The sequence below is a fragment of the Bombyx mori genome, chromosome 19, assembly GCF_030269925.1.
Source record: "Bombyx mori chromosome 19, ASM3026992v2".
NCBI lineage: Eukaryota > Metazoa > Arthropoda > Insecta > Lepidoptera > Bombycidae > Bombyx > Bombyx mori.
The window spans coordinates 2,816,216-2,834,658 of NC_085125.1; the positions used below are offsets into that span (position 1 = coordinate 2,816,216).

The 18,443-nt window shown below is 36.6% G+C and overlaps 4 protein-coding genes across 5 annotated transcripts; 1 reads left to right on the plus strand and 3 right to left on the minus strand.

Annotated features, from left to right (window-relative positions):
• Positions 1 to 571: 571 nt before the first annotated feature.
• LOC101745527 (gastrula zinc finger protein XlCGF17.1) lies at positions 572 to 6,614 on the minus strand. Of its 2 annotated transcripts, none has more exons than XM_021348690.3 (5): positions 6,386 to 6,614; positions 5,984 to 6,318; positions 5,020 to 5,137; positions 4,461 to 4,618; positions 572 to 871 (listed from the first exon to the last, which is right to left on the minus strand). In XM_021348690.3, the coding sequence occupies exons 1-5, from the start codon at positions 6,500 to 6,502 to the stop codon at positions 637 to 639; spliced, it is 963 nt and encodes a 320-aa protein (XP_021204365.1). In that variant the 5' UTR covers positions 6,503 to 6,614; the 3' UTR covers positions 572 to 636. The 2 variants fall into 2 exon arrangements, with proteins under 2 accessions (XP_021204365.1, XP_021204367.1); XM_021348692.3 differs by having other exon boundaries at positions 4,466 to 4,618; positions 6,386 to 6,600.
• Positions 6,615 to 7,822: 1,208 nt separating this feature from the next.
• LOC101746194 (glutathione S-transferase 1) lies at positions 7,823 to 9,992 on the plus strand. Its single transcript, NM_001046665.1, is given in 3 exon segments — positions 7,823 to 8,308; positions 8,761 to 8,928; positions 9,321 to 9,992. Coding segments are annotated over 3 exon segments (651 nt in total). The 5' UTR covers positions 7,823 to 7,963; the 3' UTR covers positions 9,459 to 9,992.
• LOC134198679 (methyltransferase N6AMT1) lies at positions 9,469 to 10,135 on the minus strand. Its single transcript, XM_062673918.1, has one exon. The coding sequence runs from the start codon at positions 10,133 to 10,135 to the stop codon at positions 9,506 to 9,508; it is 630 nt and encodes a 209-aa protein (XP_062529902.1). The 3' UTR covers positions 9,469 to 9,505.
• On the minus strand, positions 9,469 to 11,284 carry LOC101745763 (SNAPIN protein homolog). Its single transcript, XM_038017670.2, has 3 exons — positions 11,091 to 11,284; positions 10,599 to 10,764; positions 9,469 to 10,281 (listed from the first exon to the last, which is right to left on the minus strand). Exons 1-3 carry the CDS (start codon positions 11,237 to 11,239, stop codon positions 10,138 to 10,140), a joined length of 459 nt encoding a protein of 152 aa, XP_037873598.1. The 5' UTR covers positions 11,240 to 11,284; the 3' UTR covers positions 9,469 to 10,137.
• Between the last annotated feature and the right edge of the window lie 7,159 nt (positions 11,285 to 18,443).

Here is an 18,443-nt window from a genome sequence, read left to right on the forward strand (position 1 = left end):
TTATGAAAAATTATATTATGGAGTGAAATGAAATGAAGATGATTAATTTGAGACATTAATCAACTGAGATGAAATTAAATGAAATGAAATGGGATGAAATATAATCTCAGTAAAATGGTGGTCATTTACTAAGATTATTTCAATGGACTTTTTGGAGGATCCCGAGAAGTTACGTCCAGCGGCTTTGTTTCATTTTCCCACATTTGTGCACTTTCACAGATACTAAACAGTTAATAAACCACCATTATTACACATTTAAACCCGAAGAAACACTAAATAAACAAAATAAAACAAATCACACAACTTCACTCCTCGCGTTCCCGCCAAAAACTCCTTAAATACGCAGTATTGACACCGGTCATAGATTATATCCATAATGACACCGGTTGTGACGTAGGTAGTGTAGGTACGTGAACAGATAATATAGGTTTCATACTTCAGCGGAACAGATACCTAACTATATTATCTTGTACTTTTGAAGATGTGACGTAGCTAACCGCAGTGCCGCAATATTTAAAGCAGTCTAGGAGAATGCGGATTCCCTTAGCAACAATTTAAATCAAACACAAGCTACTCTTTATTAACATTTTACTGTATATTCAAAAAAAAACAATAAATGGAATTTGTGAAATCCATTCAAACTTTTTCATTTGTTTTAAAGCACTCCACCTTAACATTAGCCTTTTGGGAATTGTGTATTTGTTGTATATGTCTTTTGAGGTGTGAAGACCTTGTAAGACGTATTCCGCATATGCTGCATACGTGAGGACGATCGCCCGTGTGCGTGAGCATGTGTTGCTTTAAATCGCTTCTTGTTATGAAGGCTCGGCTACACGTGTCGCATTCATAGTTCTTTTCACCAGTGTGTCGCCTGAAATAAAACCTAAATTATTCACGTAGTTCCTTTAAACTTTAATCATTTACAATAAATACATAAAATGCGAGGGCTAAACTTTCCATTTGGGTCCGTCGATTTGGAAGTTCACAATATTTTTGTAGATAGTACTTATAAATAAAAAGCTTTTTGCAAAATTTCAAGTTGCGGAGACTCATGGTTTATGATATATAATTTTTTTAAATTTCCGTAAATATTTGAAAAATCGTCAAGGTAGATGTCACATTTGACGTTTCACGTTCCATTCACGGTAAACGTGTATTTTGTTAAATTTTATGTCATGTTTTTACCGAAATATATTTTATTATTTTAATATATTCACATAGTAGTAGTATGTAATTAATGTGCATTGTAATTTTTTCTGTAATAAGCAATGATATTGACTTTTTTACACAAAAAGTAACAACATTTTGTTTATACTGTGTAACGGAACGTGAAATGACGCATTTTTTTATAGCGTCTTTTTATCTGTCTGTAATAAACTAACTTTTTAAATAAGATTTAAATATAAAATAGTAAAATTGCTCGTGTTTTGGAAATAAAATTGCAAAAATATTCGAAAAATATCGAAAACTGAATCAGAGCACCCCACTTTCCACCTGGTCTTGTCTGCCCTACCCTTAAGAGTGTATATAAAAAACCGGAGGCGCGGAGGGAGAGCAGTCTTCGCCCGCTGTGACGGAGTAGAGAAACAGTGCGAGGCGGAACGGCTGAGGCTGGTCGCCGTAGGCGATCATCAAGCCGAAGCTGCGGAGCGGAGCACGAATGACCGTGCTTCGGTACGCAAGGGCGGAAGGGCTGCTCTTCCCGCAGCGCCGGAGATAAGGCGGATTCAAACTTAAGCTCCTTTGGAGTTTAACTAAATAATGCAGTTTTAATCTAAAAAATTAACCATGGACATCTTCATAGCTATGGGGATCTGCGGCTTGGTGATGGTGCAGTGGTAAGCCCGTACACCCCTCCCTCCAGAACTCAAAAATAATAGACTATAATTGAAATTTTAACCCTATGTTGACTAAATAGTATTATTCTAACCTCAAAACATTAATCGTGGATATCTACTTAACCATGGAGTTTCGCGGAGTGGGGATGGTGCAGGGGATTAGCCCTTATTCCCCTCCCTCCCGACTCAGAAATTGATGGACCCTAATCTAAATTTTAACCTTATTTTGACTAAATAGTGCTATTCTAACCTCAAAACATTAACCGTGAATATCTTCATAACCATGCAGTGGTAAGCCCTTACACCCCTCCCCCTCCAGAACTCAAAAATAATAGACCATAATTGAAATTTTAACCCTATGTTGACTAAATAGTATTATTCTAACCTCAAAACATTAATCGTGGATATCTTCTTAACCATGGAGTTCCGCGGGGTGGGTATGGTGCAGGGGTAAACCCTTACCCCCCACCTCCACCCCGACCCAAAAATCGACGGACCCAAAAGGAAAGTTTAAGGCTTCGTCAAATAGAACGCGTAATTAGCGCGCGTCAGAGCGCTAAGCTGACGGCGCGCTAAGACGCCGAGATGTGTTGTACTACTACGGTAACATGCCGTCAAACAGAGCGCCAGCGCTATAGCGCTTATAGCCGTCAGTTTAGCGCTCTGACGCGCGATAATTACGCGTTCTGTTTGACGAAGCCTTTAACCAATTCGGGTAATAAATACCAAAACAATTTATTATGGTATGCTAAATAATTACAGTAAATGGATGAGTGTGAAAGAAATTTGAGATTTCTTTGAAGCATATATATATATATGTACCTAGTCAGGTCATAAATTCTGTCACATGTTTAATGTAAAATAATTGAAACAAGTTTATTCATTATGTAACCATTCATATACCAAAATGAACTTAACAAAACATAGATTCTTATGACACTAAAGTTTATTCAAAATGACCTCCGTGATTTTGAATACAGGCCTTCAATCTGCGCGGCCAGTCGTCTATCGCAGCACGAACGAAGTACATGTCAATATCGGCGGCTGCCTTAATCAAGGATGTCTTGAGTGACTCCAAATTGGGATGAGGCTTTGAGCACGCCTTTTCCTCCAAGTGTTGCCATATCTTGTAATCTAACGGATTCAAATCTGGACTGGAGGAGGGCCAGTCTTCGTGCCGGATGAAGTCGATTTCACGCGCCGCCAGCCAGTCTTGTGTGCTCTTCGCTCTATGAGCTGGCGCCGAATCTTATTGGAATACCCGTGCCTGTTATTGAACATGGTATGAGAAACAGGTTCCACAAGGTTCGTCAGGACTGTATTTTGATACACAACTGCATTCGTTTTTACACCTTTCTCACAAAAATGTACCTCTGTTAAGCCCCAATAAGAAACTCCCAACCATACCATGAGCGAGGATGGAAAATGACCTCGTTGGACACGCGGAAACGGTTGCTCGCTTCTTCACTACTGTGTGCGTACACCTTATCATTTTGTTTGTTGTAGCTCTCTTCTACGGTAAAAATTTTTTCATCCAAAAAAATAATTTCCCGATATTTTTTTCCCGCGTACCGCTTCATTAAAGCGCGGTATCTCTTCAGTCTCAGGTCCATTAGACGAGCATTCAAACGATGTCCTGTTTTTATTCGATATGCCCGAAGCCCTAAGTCTTCATTTAACACCCTTTTCACCGTTTCTGCTTACGTTTCGGATTTCTTTGAATTCGCGCCTTCACAGCTTTTATCACTGCTGGAGTCCTAACAGACCGAGGGCGACCACTTCTTGACCTGTCATCTACACTAGAGTCTTCATTGTATCGTTTGATGGTACGATAAACGAATCTTTTGGTTATATTCAAATTTTTCAGTATGTTAAAAATTTGAATTGGCGCGTAACCGCAACGATGCAACGCAATAACTGCAACACGGTCTTCTTTAAGCGCCCACTCCATATTTAAAAATTAGTAAAAATTCTAAAAGTATACATTTTTATTTTCATGAACAATTCGAAATTCGAATTCAATAAACTTTTTTGTGGCCAGCATTCTAAAAGAAAAGTTTTTACTGTGTGACAATACTTATGACCTGACTAGGTATATAGTATTGAATACACATTACTGTTTAGCAAGGTAGCCACCCATCAATGAAATTTTACATTTACATATCCAGGGCTGAAACGCTATTTGATTTAAGCAACATTTATCTTAAAAAAAAATTTTATTGCCTACGTGTGTGGACGAGCTCACAGCCCACCTGGTGTTAAGTGGTTACTGGAACCCATAGACATCTACAACGTAAATGCGCCACACACCTTGAGATACAAGTTCTAAGGTCTCAGTATAGTTACAACGGCTGCCCCACCCTTCAAACCGAAACGCATTACTGCCTCATGGCAGAAATAGGCGGGGCGGTGGTACCTACCCGTGCGGACTCACAAGAGGTCCTACCACCAGTAAAAAATCTGCGACCTTTATCTTTGTAATTAAAGGTGCGTTTTATGTGGTATTAGCATCAACAGTTTGATGTTCTTAATTGAACCTCTATTAAGTTTACTCCATTCAAAAAGCTTTTCAAATTTGAATGATAATATTATAGTAATAATGATTCATAAAACTGAAATCACCTAACATGATATTGTAAATGTCCCACGGTACGAAAACGACGTGGACACAATACACAGCTATAAGGCATCTGTCCCGTGTGCTTTCGACGGTGCGCCGCCAATCCAGCAGACTGTGCAAACGATTCTCCACAAACACTACATTGAAGGGGCTTCTCACCCTGAAAGGATAAAATCAACAAATATTTATATTCGTATATGTACATATAATATATATTTATATTATAATATTCACATAATTTCAATATGAGTTTTCTCAGCTGGGGACTGAGCATCTTACGAGGACTCTGCACCTAGGGAAGCTAACGTTACGTTAATATGTACTACATTTCATTTTTTTATTTATTTAAATAAATCAGTGTCCATTTTCATGAGGCTGGTAGCAGATCGTGTTATAGCAAAAACTTTCCCTAGAGTGCCACCAACTGATTTCAACATAATCTAATAAAACATGTACAAAATTTGCATATAAAAAAACATTTACCAGCTGGAAAGCTAAAATAATATTTTGTTCAATTATGTAGAAGCCAGAGCCTCTTAAATAAAGTGATTTATTATGTACCGTGTGTGTTCTCATATGTACTTTTAAGTTTTGTGACAGTGAAAAACATTTGCTGCAGTGCGGACATGAGAATGGCTTCTCTCCTGTGTGTGTAATTAAATGGGTTTTTAACCGGAATCTGGAAGGAAAATATAATTCAATGTACTTAAAAACGTTTAGTATGTTTTGTTGAATTTCTATGGAATGTTTTTGTTAGCTAACTGCAATTACTTCCCTGTCTTTTTAGCTATGGGGATGTTGTAATACTTTCAGTTATGATGCTAAACTGTCTCGGAACTCAAATCGATATTGATGTGATTTTTTTAAAATAACTATGAAATGGATGAATGCTTCGCAGCAGTACTATACAAGATAGGCACCTTTATGTGGTACCAGACATATTTCCAGTTTTTTGTATGTATTTAACTACTGATTAACTATTGACAAGTGATGAAAAAATATCATATACACTTAAAATATTTTTTCTTGATCCCTAATTAATAACTGAACTATACTTCCAAAACTATTATATTATCAAAATAAAGACACTATTTATTGAGTATTTCTGAGATCTGAGAGGTATCTGACATCACTGTCTGATATTTATACAACATTACTTAAAAGCTAAGCTTTGTTTTTTGTAAAACTTCTCATTTACCTCAACAGTGGAAACATGAAAAAACTTACAAAGTTTTAATGAGCCCAATGTATTTAGACACAAAAATGAAATAACTATAAATGAAATATTTTCAAGAAGCTATAAAATGCTAAGACAACTCAATACAGAAATGGAACCTTTCTTTTTCTGATGAATCACTTCTCTATACCCAGTATTATTGTGTTCACAGTCTACTAATGGAAGAAAAATCCCAGTAGCGTCAATGGCTTTCATTGTGACAATCCTGATTTCATTGCAAAATGTAAGAAATGAACCAACTGTAGCAACAGAATATGTGTTAAGCCTATCAATATACACATCAATTACCTTGAAGACATAACTTTGCCACATGTAAAACATTGCTGTTTACGTCTTTTTTTATCATTTTTGTCATACACATCTTTGTGAAGATCACTTGTAATTTCACAGTTGTTCTCATCAACAACAGGACTCTTTTCGTTTTCGGTTCTCGAAGGCGAAGAACCGTCTTCGTCCACGCAAAGTTCCTCGGCTTTCAGTTTTCTCTTTTTAACAATATTCTCTAACGATAACCTAAGTTCGACATCGCTCCTTTCACAGAGACGTATGAATTCAATACATTCGTCCAGTTTTGTAATACATTTCGTGCAAATTGTGCTCGGTAATCCGTCATTGGGCGTTATCTACGATTTAGTAAGTTCTGTTTAAATGATTTTCATAGTAGTATTAGGGAATTTAAATCTGACTTACATGCACTCTAGCTAGAGACATAATTTGTGTAGAAAGCATGGAAAGACCGCGTTTGTGAAAAATGCTGGTTAGTGAATCGTGTCCTAAACATATTCTACAAATGTTTCCTGAGCTCATTGTTTACAGCGTTATTTGTAATCTCAGTTTTTTTAATTTATTACATTAATGATAAAATCAGTGTTTTTCTTTTTATATACTCTGTGACATTTAGTTGTTTTTTTAGGTATTTTATGACCTGGTAACTAAGACTTTTAAGTCATGTCTTGTGACATTTAGTTAGGAAATATAGAGTATAGAGTCACCACTAGGGTATATATCTGTGAATTGGCCCCGTCGATTTTGAAAAATGTCTGACGACACATCTTCGTAGTTTATTCCCGCAGCGCAGTGTTTTCTCCACATTTAGATGCTTGTTTGTGTGTGATGTTTGCTTTACAAACCCTGGAAAGTCCAAAAACGGAATAAAATTATGTTTTCTAATTTATTATTTCCACTTTTGATTTGCATAGCATGTGTGGCGGTAGCCATCATGCCTAAATCTCATTTATGATGACATTTTCAAGATAAGCTTGCATATGGCATATAGGTACATATACAAGTTCTGAACAACAACATTCGGACCGTCGGCTTACCGAGCAATATCACCTGCTCAATCTTCTCTTTATCATTTCCACACATGCATAATGTTTACATTTTTAAGATTGCATGCGTCGAACTCTCACTTGTATTCAACGAGAATATTTCCTAAATCAAAGTCATTCGTACGGCTAAATGCTAATAAGTTTCATTCTACAGCCGACTCACCGAAAGTTGTTAAAGAAGTCGATCGATGTGACCATGCCAGTGGTTAAAACGACTATTTTTGGGACCATTTTGTCTAATAAAATCCGCATTTAGAACATGCTCACAAATGACTTTCCCGATGATGGAATAACATTATAGTTACGTTAATTTTTATGGATAAGTTTAGGTACGTAAAATTACCTTATTAAATCCAGTGTTTAAGTTCCCTACCCGCTTTCTACTTATCTCTATCAGGGCCAGACGCTGGCAATAATGACTTCGCAAGTAATCGATGTCGATTGCCACAATGAAAAAAGAAGTGAAAGTTTAGTTTTGAAGTGAAACTTCCTTATCGGCGTTGGAAAAAAATTTACCGTCACATTTTTCGGTTACGCGTCACTTTTTTCCGTTACGCGCCATCTGTTTTGTATTCATGTCTATGATAATAAAATCCTTTTGTTTAAACTTTATCTAATTTAACTTTTTTGTATTCATGTCTATGATAATAAAATCCTTTTGTTTAAACTTTATCTAATTTAACTTTATTTAACCAATTTCTAGAAAGTTGCATGTAGATCATTTTTCGAAAAATAAGGCCATAAACAAGTTTCACTTCTTACGTGTGTACACTAGTACACGCACACATTTTTTTTTAATTGTTTTTATTTGTTTTTGACTCTAACATAATTGGTAAAGTTGTTGTTATTAAATTTGAACTAATTGATCTTAGTTACCCATTTGTAAATTCCACTGCATAATTCAGTCTGTAACCCTTGTAACTAATTATTATTACAAATGTCTTCCTTAAAATTATACCATTTCCCCGTGAGCGGGCCTTCTAGAGGAGCACTACTCGCAGCTAGAGCCATAGGCATTCCAATACAAATTGAAATAGTAAATCTGTTTAAAAAAGAACAACTGCAAGAAAGTTTCTTAAAACTTAACCCACAGCATTGTGTACCTACACTGGACGATAATAACTTTGTTCTATGGGAAAGTAGAGCTATCGCATGCTATTTAGCCGATAAATATGGAAAAGACGATCAATGGTATCCAAAGGATTTACAAAAACGCGCAGTCGTAAACCAGAGATTATACTTTGACAGCGCATCTTTGTATGTTAAAATAAGAGCAATTTGTGTGAGTATTAATTTATTATGCTTAAGATCTGAACGAGTAACTGGGCAAAATATTTTTTTATTAAATTAAGCCAAAATTTAAAGAGCTTTAACTACTGCCCACTGCTACTTTTTAGCAGGCTTAAAGCTCATCTGGTATTAAGTAGTCACTCAAGAACATATGTAACTGAATTTGAGAACTTTCCATTATTCAAGGAAGCTCTTCATTAATTCATGGGACAAATAAGTAGTAGTAGTATCTACCTGTATTGGCTCACAATAAACTACTAATAACTGTAAATTTTATGTAGTTAGTATTTGATAACTCAATCCCATGTAAAAAATTATCAAATGTATGTTAATTCAAAATGACCACAAACTTCTGTATACCTAATTTGGATACATTAGATCTATTAATCACAGTTACATAATAATGAAATGATGATTTGTTTTTTTTCTTACTTACATATTTAGTTCCCAATATTATTCCTGGGTGAAACGGAGATTAAACAAAGTTTAAAGGATGACCTTAACTCTACATTGAGTTTCCTCAATCAGTTTTTAGAGAAGACCAAGTGGGTGGCAGCTGATCACCCCACAATTGCAGACACATCTATTTATGCATCTATGTCTAGTATTTTGGTAAGATAAAGTATCTTTTCAGAATTTGTCATTTAAACTAACATTCAAAATTAACTTGATATTAGAAGCTAAACTAAAAAGTTGATACAAATTTCTGAATTTGTGTGAAGGGGTTTGTGTTCTCTCATGATGTAATTAAGAAATCTAAATTCATTCCTTAAATATTTAATATAGATTATTATTGCAAACTTAAAAATAACAATAAAAATGATCTAAGGTAACTTGGTCTTCTTCATTTGCTATACATATTTCAATTATTCAGACTTACCACAGACACAAATGTATGTTATACAATTGTCATTAAAAAAAAACAATTATTGTTCTATTAACTATGACTGTAAATCAGTTCTATTTTTTTTTGATGCTGTTGTTCATCCCACAAAATGTTTCAGGCTGTTGGATGGGATATATCAAGTTTTCCAAACATTCAAAGATGGATTAAAGATTGCTTATTATTGCCTGGAGCACAAGAAAATGAAGATGGTGCTCGAACATTTGGAGATGCCGTAAAAAAGAATATCAAACAATAAAATGCTCATAAAAACATTATTTAGTATATATTTCTCTTATATTTATTTCAATATATTATTCTATAAAATTTTAAAACTATTTGTTGTTCGTTCCTCACTTTCCTTCTTACCACAGTTTTATATCTAAATCCATGATTAGACATAATATTGATTACCTCATCTGGAATGTTCTCTTCAATCAGCAGAAGGTAGAATGTACCATCTTTAGCTAATTTCTTTGGTATCATTTCTAACAATCTGTCTGTTACTTCTCTCCCTTTGACCCCACCTGCCCAGCTGGCTGTGATATCATCTCCGCCGCATTCTTCAGAATCTGTCACTACATACGGAGGATTAAATATTATGATATCAAATATATTATCAGCAAACGAACTCGCCAGATCCATCCTTACTGAATCAAATATAACCTTGTTATATTCCGCAGTTTTTTTTGACATTATGCATGCTCTGAAGTTGATGTCTGTACTGATACAGAATGTTGAAGGGAATGCCATACCAAATGCAGTTACTACAACACCACTACCCGAGCCTACTTCAAGGCACAAAGCAGGATTCCTAGACCGTAGGTTTTCTAAATCTTTTTCTATAGCATCAATGAGAAGAAAGCTATCTTCAGCTGGTTCATATACGTGATCGAAATCGGCCTTGTCAATGTGGTTCTGATGTGGAGTTTCCATAGTTAATTTATAGTGCCTTGCTCTGGGGCAATACTGCTCGTACTTTGCTCTGGTTCCTGAGGTGATGGTTGTAGTGTAGTTTGTACAACAGTTGTACGTACACTCTTTTCTTTTACAATCATTCGCCTTATTTCATTTATTCTATCCTGAAAATGCAGGAATAAATTGTTTTTACTACATGCGTATATTGTAAATGGTAATGAATATCGCAAAGCACTGTTCTTCATATTTTGATTACCGTCAAGTTCTTATTGTTAGTACTTAAGGCATACATTAAACAAAAGTATCAAATTCAAATCAGTTAAGTCATTTTAGTAGCTTAGCAGCAGCCTAGCTCTGCCCCTGGTATTGCTGATGTCCATGGGCAATGATAACCACCTAACATTAAGTGGGTCGTATGCTGGTCTGGTTACAAAGGCAATAAAAAATATATTTATTACATATAACAATAACATAAAATAACCTGAGAAGCTTGCAGAACATTCAGGACTACTGTCACTTTATGTTTTGCTGCAATGAGTTTTTTCACATATGGATCCAAGTCGGGATGGTTATTGAGTGCCTCTCGTACTTTTAAGAGTTCTTCGTTGAGCGAATCTATTTGTTGCTTCAATTCTAGTTGTGCTATTCTGGAATGTTTAATGCCGAAAAAGGATATGTATTCAACATGAAAAGTTTGTAGAATAAATTTGTGTTAATCAATAATGTTTTTTTGTAGTGTGATTTGAATATTTATTCGAATGTATGTCTCTTAATGGTAATTTTTCAAGAAAAACGGGTCTATTAAATACTGATATATTATTTTTATCTAATTTCAATCATTTAAAACTAGTTTAAAATATATGAGTGAATCTAGTTTTAATATAATAAAACTATCGGAATCTATAGATGAAGCTCAAATTTATAATCAGTAGTTAAAAAAAAAGCTACTTCCAACTTATTTTTTTCTATATACCTTGTGGCTTTGACTCTGTCGTCCAGTTGATCTACCGTCGGCTTCAGGAGCCCTAACAAACCTTCAGCCAAAGTGTCCCTGGTAGGATTATCGCATAAATTTCCAGTGTTCTCATCTGCAGATGTAGTTGTGCTTTCAGTGTCATCCATCGCGTGACCACCTTATAGCCAATTTTTAAAACATTGCTGTCGTAACTAATATAAACATAAAAAATTGGGGTGACACTATAGACTTTTTTTTGGTACAATTTTACCTTATTAGGAAAGGCAAAGGGATCTATGTCTGTTCTATATTATTTCTGAAATAAATTTTCAAAAAAGCCGAAACCAGGTCTTGGTTGATTTATATTATATCCTGAAATACAAATTTCATTAAGGTCGAAGCCAAGTCCTTTATAATTTCTTCCTGAAATACACTATAGACTATAATTTAAATTGATGATAGGTGACACTCTAGAATATTAAGTGTATTATCTATGGGTAGCACTCGTGAAGTGTATTAGCTAAGCATTGATCCATTGACGACCACAGTTTTAAAGTTAATAAAATGTCTGCTTTGTGTGCTTAGTGCGAGTTTTTAACGTTCTCGATAGCGTAAAAGTTAACTCAAATTTGTGTGAAGCCGGAACGTTTGCCGCTAGGAGCGCTGTTCCAACTGCATACAAATCTGAGTTAATTTTTATGCAATCGAGAAAGTTAAAAAACTCGCAGCACACTGAGCGATTCACGAAGTCGAACCACTTTATTTTGACAATCCGTTAACGAACTGTTGAGTAACGAATTTCTGAACGATTCGAATATTTTGGAGGTGCGAATAAATGTAGCCTGTAAGTAGTATACGATGTGGACAAAGAACAGCAGAGATGCCGCGTTGGTTTTACGATCGAATGCCTCATAAAAAAAAAAAAAAAAACATTCAGTCAAGAAAGTTTAAATTACCTTTTATACCGTACAATGGGGTAAATAGGGACAAAATCGACCTTCAGATTGAATTTTAAAATAGTTCCAATTAAATAGTCACTGCTCAACCAAAGAAATAAGTTGAGTCTTGAACGTACCTAGGTGATAAAAACCGTTACATTATTTTAATTATTCATTTTAAAGAAATAATCGGTAAAATAATGGCCGTCCCAATTTACCCAGCGTCCGGGGTAAATTGACACGGTTAAGGGTTAAATTGGGATATTTGTAAGGCGATGTGACGTGAATGATAATCAACAATACAATGATCAAAAAAAGTATGTGCAAGTTGTATTTTAGAAAATTATTATTTAATTTCCTTAAAAATCACAACTCTGAAACAAAATCATAAAATAGAATAAAAAATAGAAAACAAAAGGACTGGAAATGCATTAATACAATTTTATTTAATCAATATTTTCAAAATGATCTTTGAGCAAGAGTAAGATATTAGGTGAATAAGATAAAAAAACAGCTTTATCTGATTACTGCCAATAATAACAAAAATAAAAGAAATTCTTTCTAAGCTAAATAACTAAACTCAATTAATTCACTCACTCATAATTGGATATCTCGGATTTTTAATTAATGTTACATTTAAAATCTGAGGCCTGTTTTTATTTGTGTGTGTTCGTTGTGAATGTTAGCAAAATCATGATTCGACGCGTGAATAGATTATGAAATAACAAAAGTTTTGATTCGTTTGAGTTCTTTTAACTTTTAATTTTTTTTATTGCTATAAAGAACAAACGACCGGGCAGATATTACAAGGTAAATGTCGCAAAAAAAAGTAATTATATATATACTTTTCTTTTACCTATAATACTTACATAAACTAACTGATAAACACATTAACCTTCTTTACATCACGCAATTAAGTGATAGTATAGGCTAAAAAATCTATTATAAGATATCAGTGACAACCCTAACAAGCCATCCCTATTTTGTCTTTTGGCGTTCCAATTTTGTGTTTTCTCGTCCCTAATTTTTCCAGTCTCGTTCCAAATTACCCTACAAACGTCCCAATTTTCCCCAAAAAGAAAGGAAAAAATATAAATTGTTTATTTTGTCGAAATATTGTATTTAAAATAAGAATATTGCAACTTACCGTTTGTTGTGGTATTTCCAGGTGTATTAAAAACTTATATAAACTGTGATCTTATTGAAAAAACAACGATAATATTACTTTTTTTAAAAGTTCTTTAAGCTGTTTTAAAATGCACTTTTCAACCACTATTTTCAATTTAATTTGACGAATTTTTGGGACCAACTTAACTCATATGTAGTACTTCCATAGTTAACTTGGTTTTTCTTCTATACATTGATAAATATTAACATAAACAAAATTAGGTAGATTCCGTGCTACAGGTACTTTGAGAATCTTCCGGTTTGTCCCAATTTACCCCAGGATCCCAATTTACCCCATGTCATGGTATCTTTCGTCCAAATGAAGGCATTACTTTACACGGAGCGTTCATATTTTCCTTTAAAATATTTGCGTTTTAAGGCAGCAGCGCAACGTCACTATTTAGTTAACTAAAAATAGTTAAAGTTAGCGGTTTAATTAACGTTACGCATGTCAACAACTGTTTAGACGGTATTCAAGAGAATTCATGACTAAGATACTCCCACTTTCTACTTTAAGTGGTAATAGTGTTAAATAATAAAACATAATCTTCGGATACATACTAACTTTTTATTTTTCACATAAAACTAAACGACTAACTAACCGTTGCTAGGCAACAACTATTCTTAATAAACTTATGATGATACATATAGTAAGAAGGCCAGTTCTAACACTATTGCCGAGTGACTATTGTCGCACAAAACATTCCGGTTCGAGCTGTCGAACTGTGTCGAACAGAGCTGAGCTCTCTGTTAATATCGTTGTACACTTGAAATGTAATAAACGGAATTCATTGGAAAAGTGAGTCTTAATTACTGTCACAATGGAAGGTAATAATAATGATGAAGAGACGGTATAACGGTTTTATAAACACCATGGAACCAGCCACGCTCTGTCTTAAGCATTCTACATTTATGACATTTAGACATTGGAATCTTATGTGTTGGAACATTGAAGCAAAATAACAAATTGAAAAGGGACTGGCTAAAGGAGAGAAATAAACATCATAAACCAGTCATTTCCAGAATTATTTTCAATGTCTATTTGTTTGTTCATTGTTGTTTGTTTGATCGACACACTCTTCCAATGTTCAAAATGCCTAGATGCTATGATGAATTTGTAAAAATTGTCCAACTTTTTTTTTACAAACTAGCTGACCCGGCAGACTTTGTAGTGCCTCTCAATCGAAAAATAAAAGACATAAACTTTTGTATAAAATAAACTTAAACAAAAGGAATCCGTCTGACGGGGAACACAATAAAGGAAAAACAAAATTGTTATTGCCGCCTTAAAATGTCCAGGCCATTTAAGTATAAAAAAGGACACGTAAAAAAAGCAAGCTGATAACTGAAAGTTATATTATTAATACAGATAATAATAACAGCTTATAGTGAGGGGTAGATCTCAGGGGTATTTAAAACTATGGGTTAGTCACCAATATCGAATTTCGAATTTTAATCTTCCTTTATCACAAACAATTTTCAATTTTAAACAATAATTACATTTAGACGCGGGCGCACGCTATTCACACTCAAAACGGAAGCGCCCGGAACATAGATTATACACTGTTGAAAAGATCGACATAGATGCTAACTATGTATAGCGAGCGGGCATACGGCCGCGAGAGTGACGTATCGGTCGGTTTGCTACATACTCCCCCTCTAGTCCTGGAGGACGCCCTCGCTCCTGGACTAGCATCTCATTACTACTGGGCTGAGGGACAGGCGCAAGACCAACCATACCACCAGCTGCGGGAGAAAGACGTGGAGCTTCAGCACATGGTTCAGCATGCCGTGTCGTCATATGCCCTGGAACTCGAGAATCTGTTTTAACATTATTTGGGGGACGACCACGTTTCTTTTTAGGCATCACCGGCCGCGGAAGAACATCACTCTGATTCTCACGGTATAGAGTGAGATCGTTCACATGATATTTCCCTAAAACTTCATCAGGTTTGTCAACATGCGCGACGTGGTAAGTAGTAGGGCTGACCTTTTTAACGATGCGATACGGACCATCGCGTTTTGGAACAAACTTAGAAGTAAGGCCTTTAGCGCTCTTACTGAGGACGTGTGATTTGATGAGAACCATGTCACCTTCGTTGAATGTTTCAATGGGCCGTCTCGAACGATCAGCATACCCTTTAGCTTTATCTTGAAGCGTCTCTACACGTTCGCGCACCGCTGAAAAGGAGTTAACAAATTTCCTGAGATAGGGAGTTATTTGGGGAACAAAGTTATCTTTGTCTAGAACAGCACGAAGGTCATGGGCGACTTCTGTGGGGGACCTCATCTCTCTGCCAAATGACAAGTAAGCAGGTGACATACCTGTGGTGCGACATTTAGCGTTATTAAGAGCGAACCGAATCACTGGTAACATGTTTGGCCAGGAAGTGTGGTCACATTCCACGAGTTGTGCTAATAAAGTCTTAAGATCTCTGTTTTTACGTTCGGCGGGGTTTGCTTCTGGGTGATAAAGAGGGATAAGGTTTTGCTTTATCCCCAGGATGGACATGCATTGACGCATGACTGCCGAAATAAATTGTACGCCATTATCAGAAACTAGTCGGCGTGGAAGACCGAACCTCATAAAATACTCCTCTATGAGGACATGTGCACACGCCTCAGCAGTAGCTTCCTTCAATGGGAAAAGTTCTGTCCACCTCGTAGCAGTATCTTCTATAAGCAAGATCCAACGCTCCCCCTGTTTTCCAGGCGGCAACGGGCCGAAAAGATCAACTGCCAAGACCTCGTTGCGCTGGTTCATCACCGGCGTCTGCAATAGACCTGGAGGCTTGGTATTAGCAGTCTTATAGCGTTGACAATGGATACATGCCTTTACATAGTCGGTTATGATTCTTCTTATTCCTGTGAAGTAGAACAGACGTGAGACTTGTTGGTAAGTCCGGTCAATTCCTGCATGTCCAGCGGTAGGGGCATCGTGAAGCTCTTTGAGAATGTCGGTCACTTGATGGGCAGGAATGACTAATTGTGGAGCCTCGGCATCAGAATCCGGATTAAGTCGATATAAAACACCTTGTTCCATTAGAAATCCTCTTTCTGACCATCTTTTAGCAGCAAGTTCATCCACTCCTTCCAGTTCTGTGACGATCTTCTGTATTTCCGGATCAGTCAACTGGTCTTGACGTAACTGGGTAGGTGACTTGGTGGGCAGGTCGCAAATGACAGAACAGATGCCGCAGTTATTTTGTGTTTCGTTGGAACAGATCGGTCTACTTAACGTGTCAGCGACAACGTTAGCTTTTCCTGGGGTGTACTCGAATCTGATGTCAAATTCTTGGAGTTTAAGCGCCCAACGGACCAACCTACCAGCAGGAGACTTTAAAGAAAGCAACCAACGCAAGGGTTGGTGGTCACTGCCTATAATAATTGGTTGGCCGTCGAGGTATGGCCTGAAACGCTCCACGGCCCAGACTACAGCAAGCGCTTCCCGTTCTGTAGTAGAGTAGTTGCGCTCCGCTGCGGTGAGTAGGCGGCTAGCATACTCGATAGGCCTTTCGTCCTTGCCTTCCCCTTGAGCTAAAACTGCGCCAAGTGCATAGTTGCTCGCGTCGGTACGCAGTACTAAGGGTTGTTTAAAATTCGCTTGAACAAGTATGGGCGCCGTGGTCAGCAGACGCTTCAATTCTTTGAATGCCTGTGTTTGTTCAGGTCCCCAGCTCCATGTGTAATTCTTCTTGGTCAGTCGAGTAAGCGGTTCTGCTATCTTTGAAAAGTTTGGAATAAACTTCCTGAACCAAGAGCATGTTTGGAGAAAAGTTCTTAAATGTTTTAGGTTAGATGGTTCCAGCATATTAAGGACAGCACTGACCTTCTCAGGGTCAGGAGACACACCGTCTGGCGTGATGACGTGGCCCAGATAACGGACCCTTTCTTTGACAAAAGTGCACTTCTCTCTGTTTACGTGAAGTTTAAATTCAGACAAACGACTAAAAACAGCTTCCAGATCTTGTAGGTGTTGCTGGAATCCTTCTGAAATAATTAACAAATCGTCTAGATAAGCAAGTACTGTAACATCCTTCAAAGCAGCACAGGAGCGTAGACGATCAATAAGCCTTTGGAAAGTCGCCGGCGCATTCTTCAAGCCGAACGGCATTCTTTTAAAACGGTAAGTGCCTAGGGGGCAGACAAAAGCTGTTTTGTCTCTGTCTGCTTCTCGGACCATAACTTGCCAATATGAAGAACGAAGGTCTATTGTGGTCATGTAACAGTTCTTCTTCGTACTCTGGAGAAGATCATCAATGCGTGGGAGTGGGTAAGTATCCGAGTTGGTTACTTCATTTAAGTGCCTGTAATCCACGCAGAATCTTACATTACCATTGGACTTCGGTATCATCAATGCAGGAGAGCACCAGGCGGATTCGCACTCTTCAATGATGTCATCTGCCAGCATCTTCTCTATTTCATTCTTCATCGTCTCCTTCTTGGAAGGGTTAAGGCGATAGGGCGGCACAGCTATCGGGGGGTGATCTCCGGTGTCTATGCAATGTTCTATGAATGGTGTCGGACCTCCCCCTGCTGTAAAAATACTTTCATGCCGAATAAGGAACTCAGATAATGCTTGGCGCTCAGCTGATTGCAAGTGCATGCCTTCATCATCCCGAAGCATGTTAGTAGAAGCTATGCACACACCAGGAGACATAGGTTCAAAAAGTAATTTATAATGCACCTTAGCATCAGTACTAAAATACCATTCATGACGATGAAAATCAATAATAACTTTGGCAGCATTAATAAAATCAATACCCAGTAAAGTTTCATTATCATTAGAATCAGGGAAGATTATAAATGGAATATCAATCACTATGTGTTCTAACCTCACTGGTAATATGGTTGTCAATACATCCATATTCCGAACATGCCCATCAGCAAGTTTGACTCGCCTAGTGGAGGGAGTAAGAGGGTGACCCTTATGCAGAAGGAGAGCATACAGCGTGTGACCAGCAATACAATGCTTAGCTGCTGTATCTATAAGTGCAATACCATGTTTACCGAGAACTTGAATTTTGAAAATAGGCCGTAAATGTAAATACCTATCATCACTCTCACGGTCGAACACGGACGCTACAACACTTCCCTCACATGTACAATAATTAAAATTCAAACAATTATCAATTTCCACACATTCGTTAATTTTTCCAAAATTACACTTACTGCCTTTTGTGTCACAGTCATGGTTAGTTGAAAATTTTAAATTATTACAATTTGGTTCAATTATTTGATTATAAGGTAAAATTGAGTTCTTACA

What these genes read in the sequence shown, in the direction of transcription:
- LOC101745527 (XM_021348690.3), bottom strand. Translation starts at nt 6,502, where the DNA reads ATGAGCTCAGGAAACATTTGTAGAATATGTTTAGGACACGATTCACTA. An exon ending in TGTCTCTAGCTAGAGTGCAT is followed by an intron (nt 6,319 to 6,385) that starts GTAAGTCAGATT and finishes ACTAAATCGTAG; the next exon opens with ATAACGCCCAATGACGGATT. An exon ending in TACATATGAGAACACACACG is followed by an intron (nt 4,619 to 5,019) that starts GTACATAATAAA and finishes TTATCCTTTCAG; the next exon opens with GGTGAGAAGCCCCTTCAATG.
- LOC134198679 (XM_062673918.1), bottom strand. Translation starts at nt 10,135, where the DNA reads ATGGAAACTCCACATCAGAACCACATTGACAAGGCCGATTTCGATCAC.
- LOC101745763 (XM_038017670.2), bottom strand. Translation starts at nt 11,239, where the DNA reads ATGGATGACACTGAAAGCACAACTACATCTGCAGATGAGAACACTGGA. An exon ending in GACAGAGTCAAAGCCACAAG is followed by an intron (nt 10,765 to 11,090) that starts GTATATAGAAAA and finishes TAAACATTCCAG; the next exon opens with AATAGCACAACTAGAATTGA. An exon ending in ATGTTCTGCAAGCTTCTCAG is followed by an intron (nt 10,282 to 10,598) that starts GTTATTTTATGT and finishes CTGCATTTTCAG; the next exon opens with GATAGAATAAATGAAATAAG.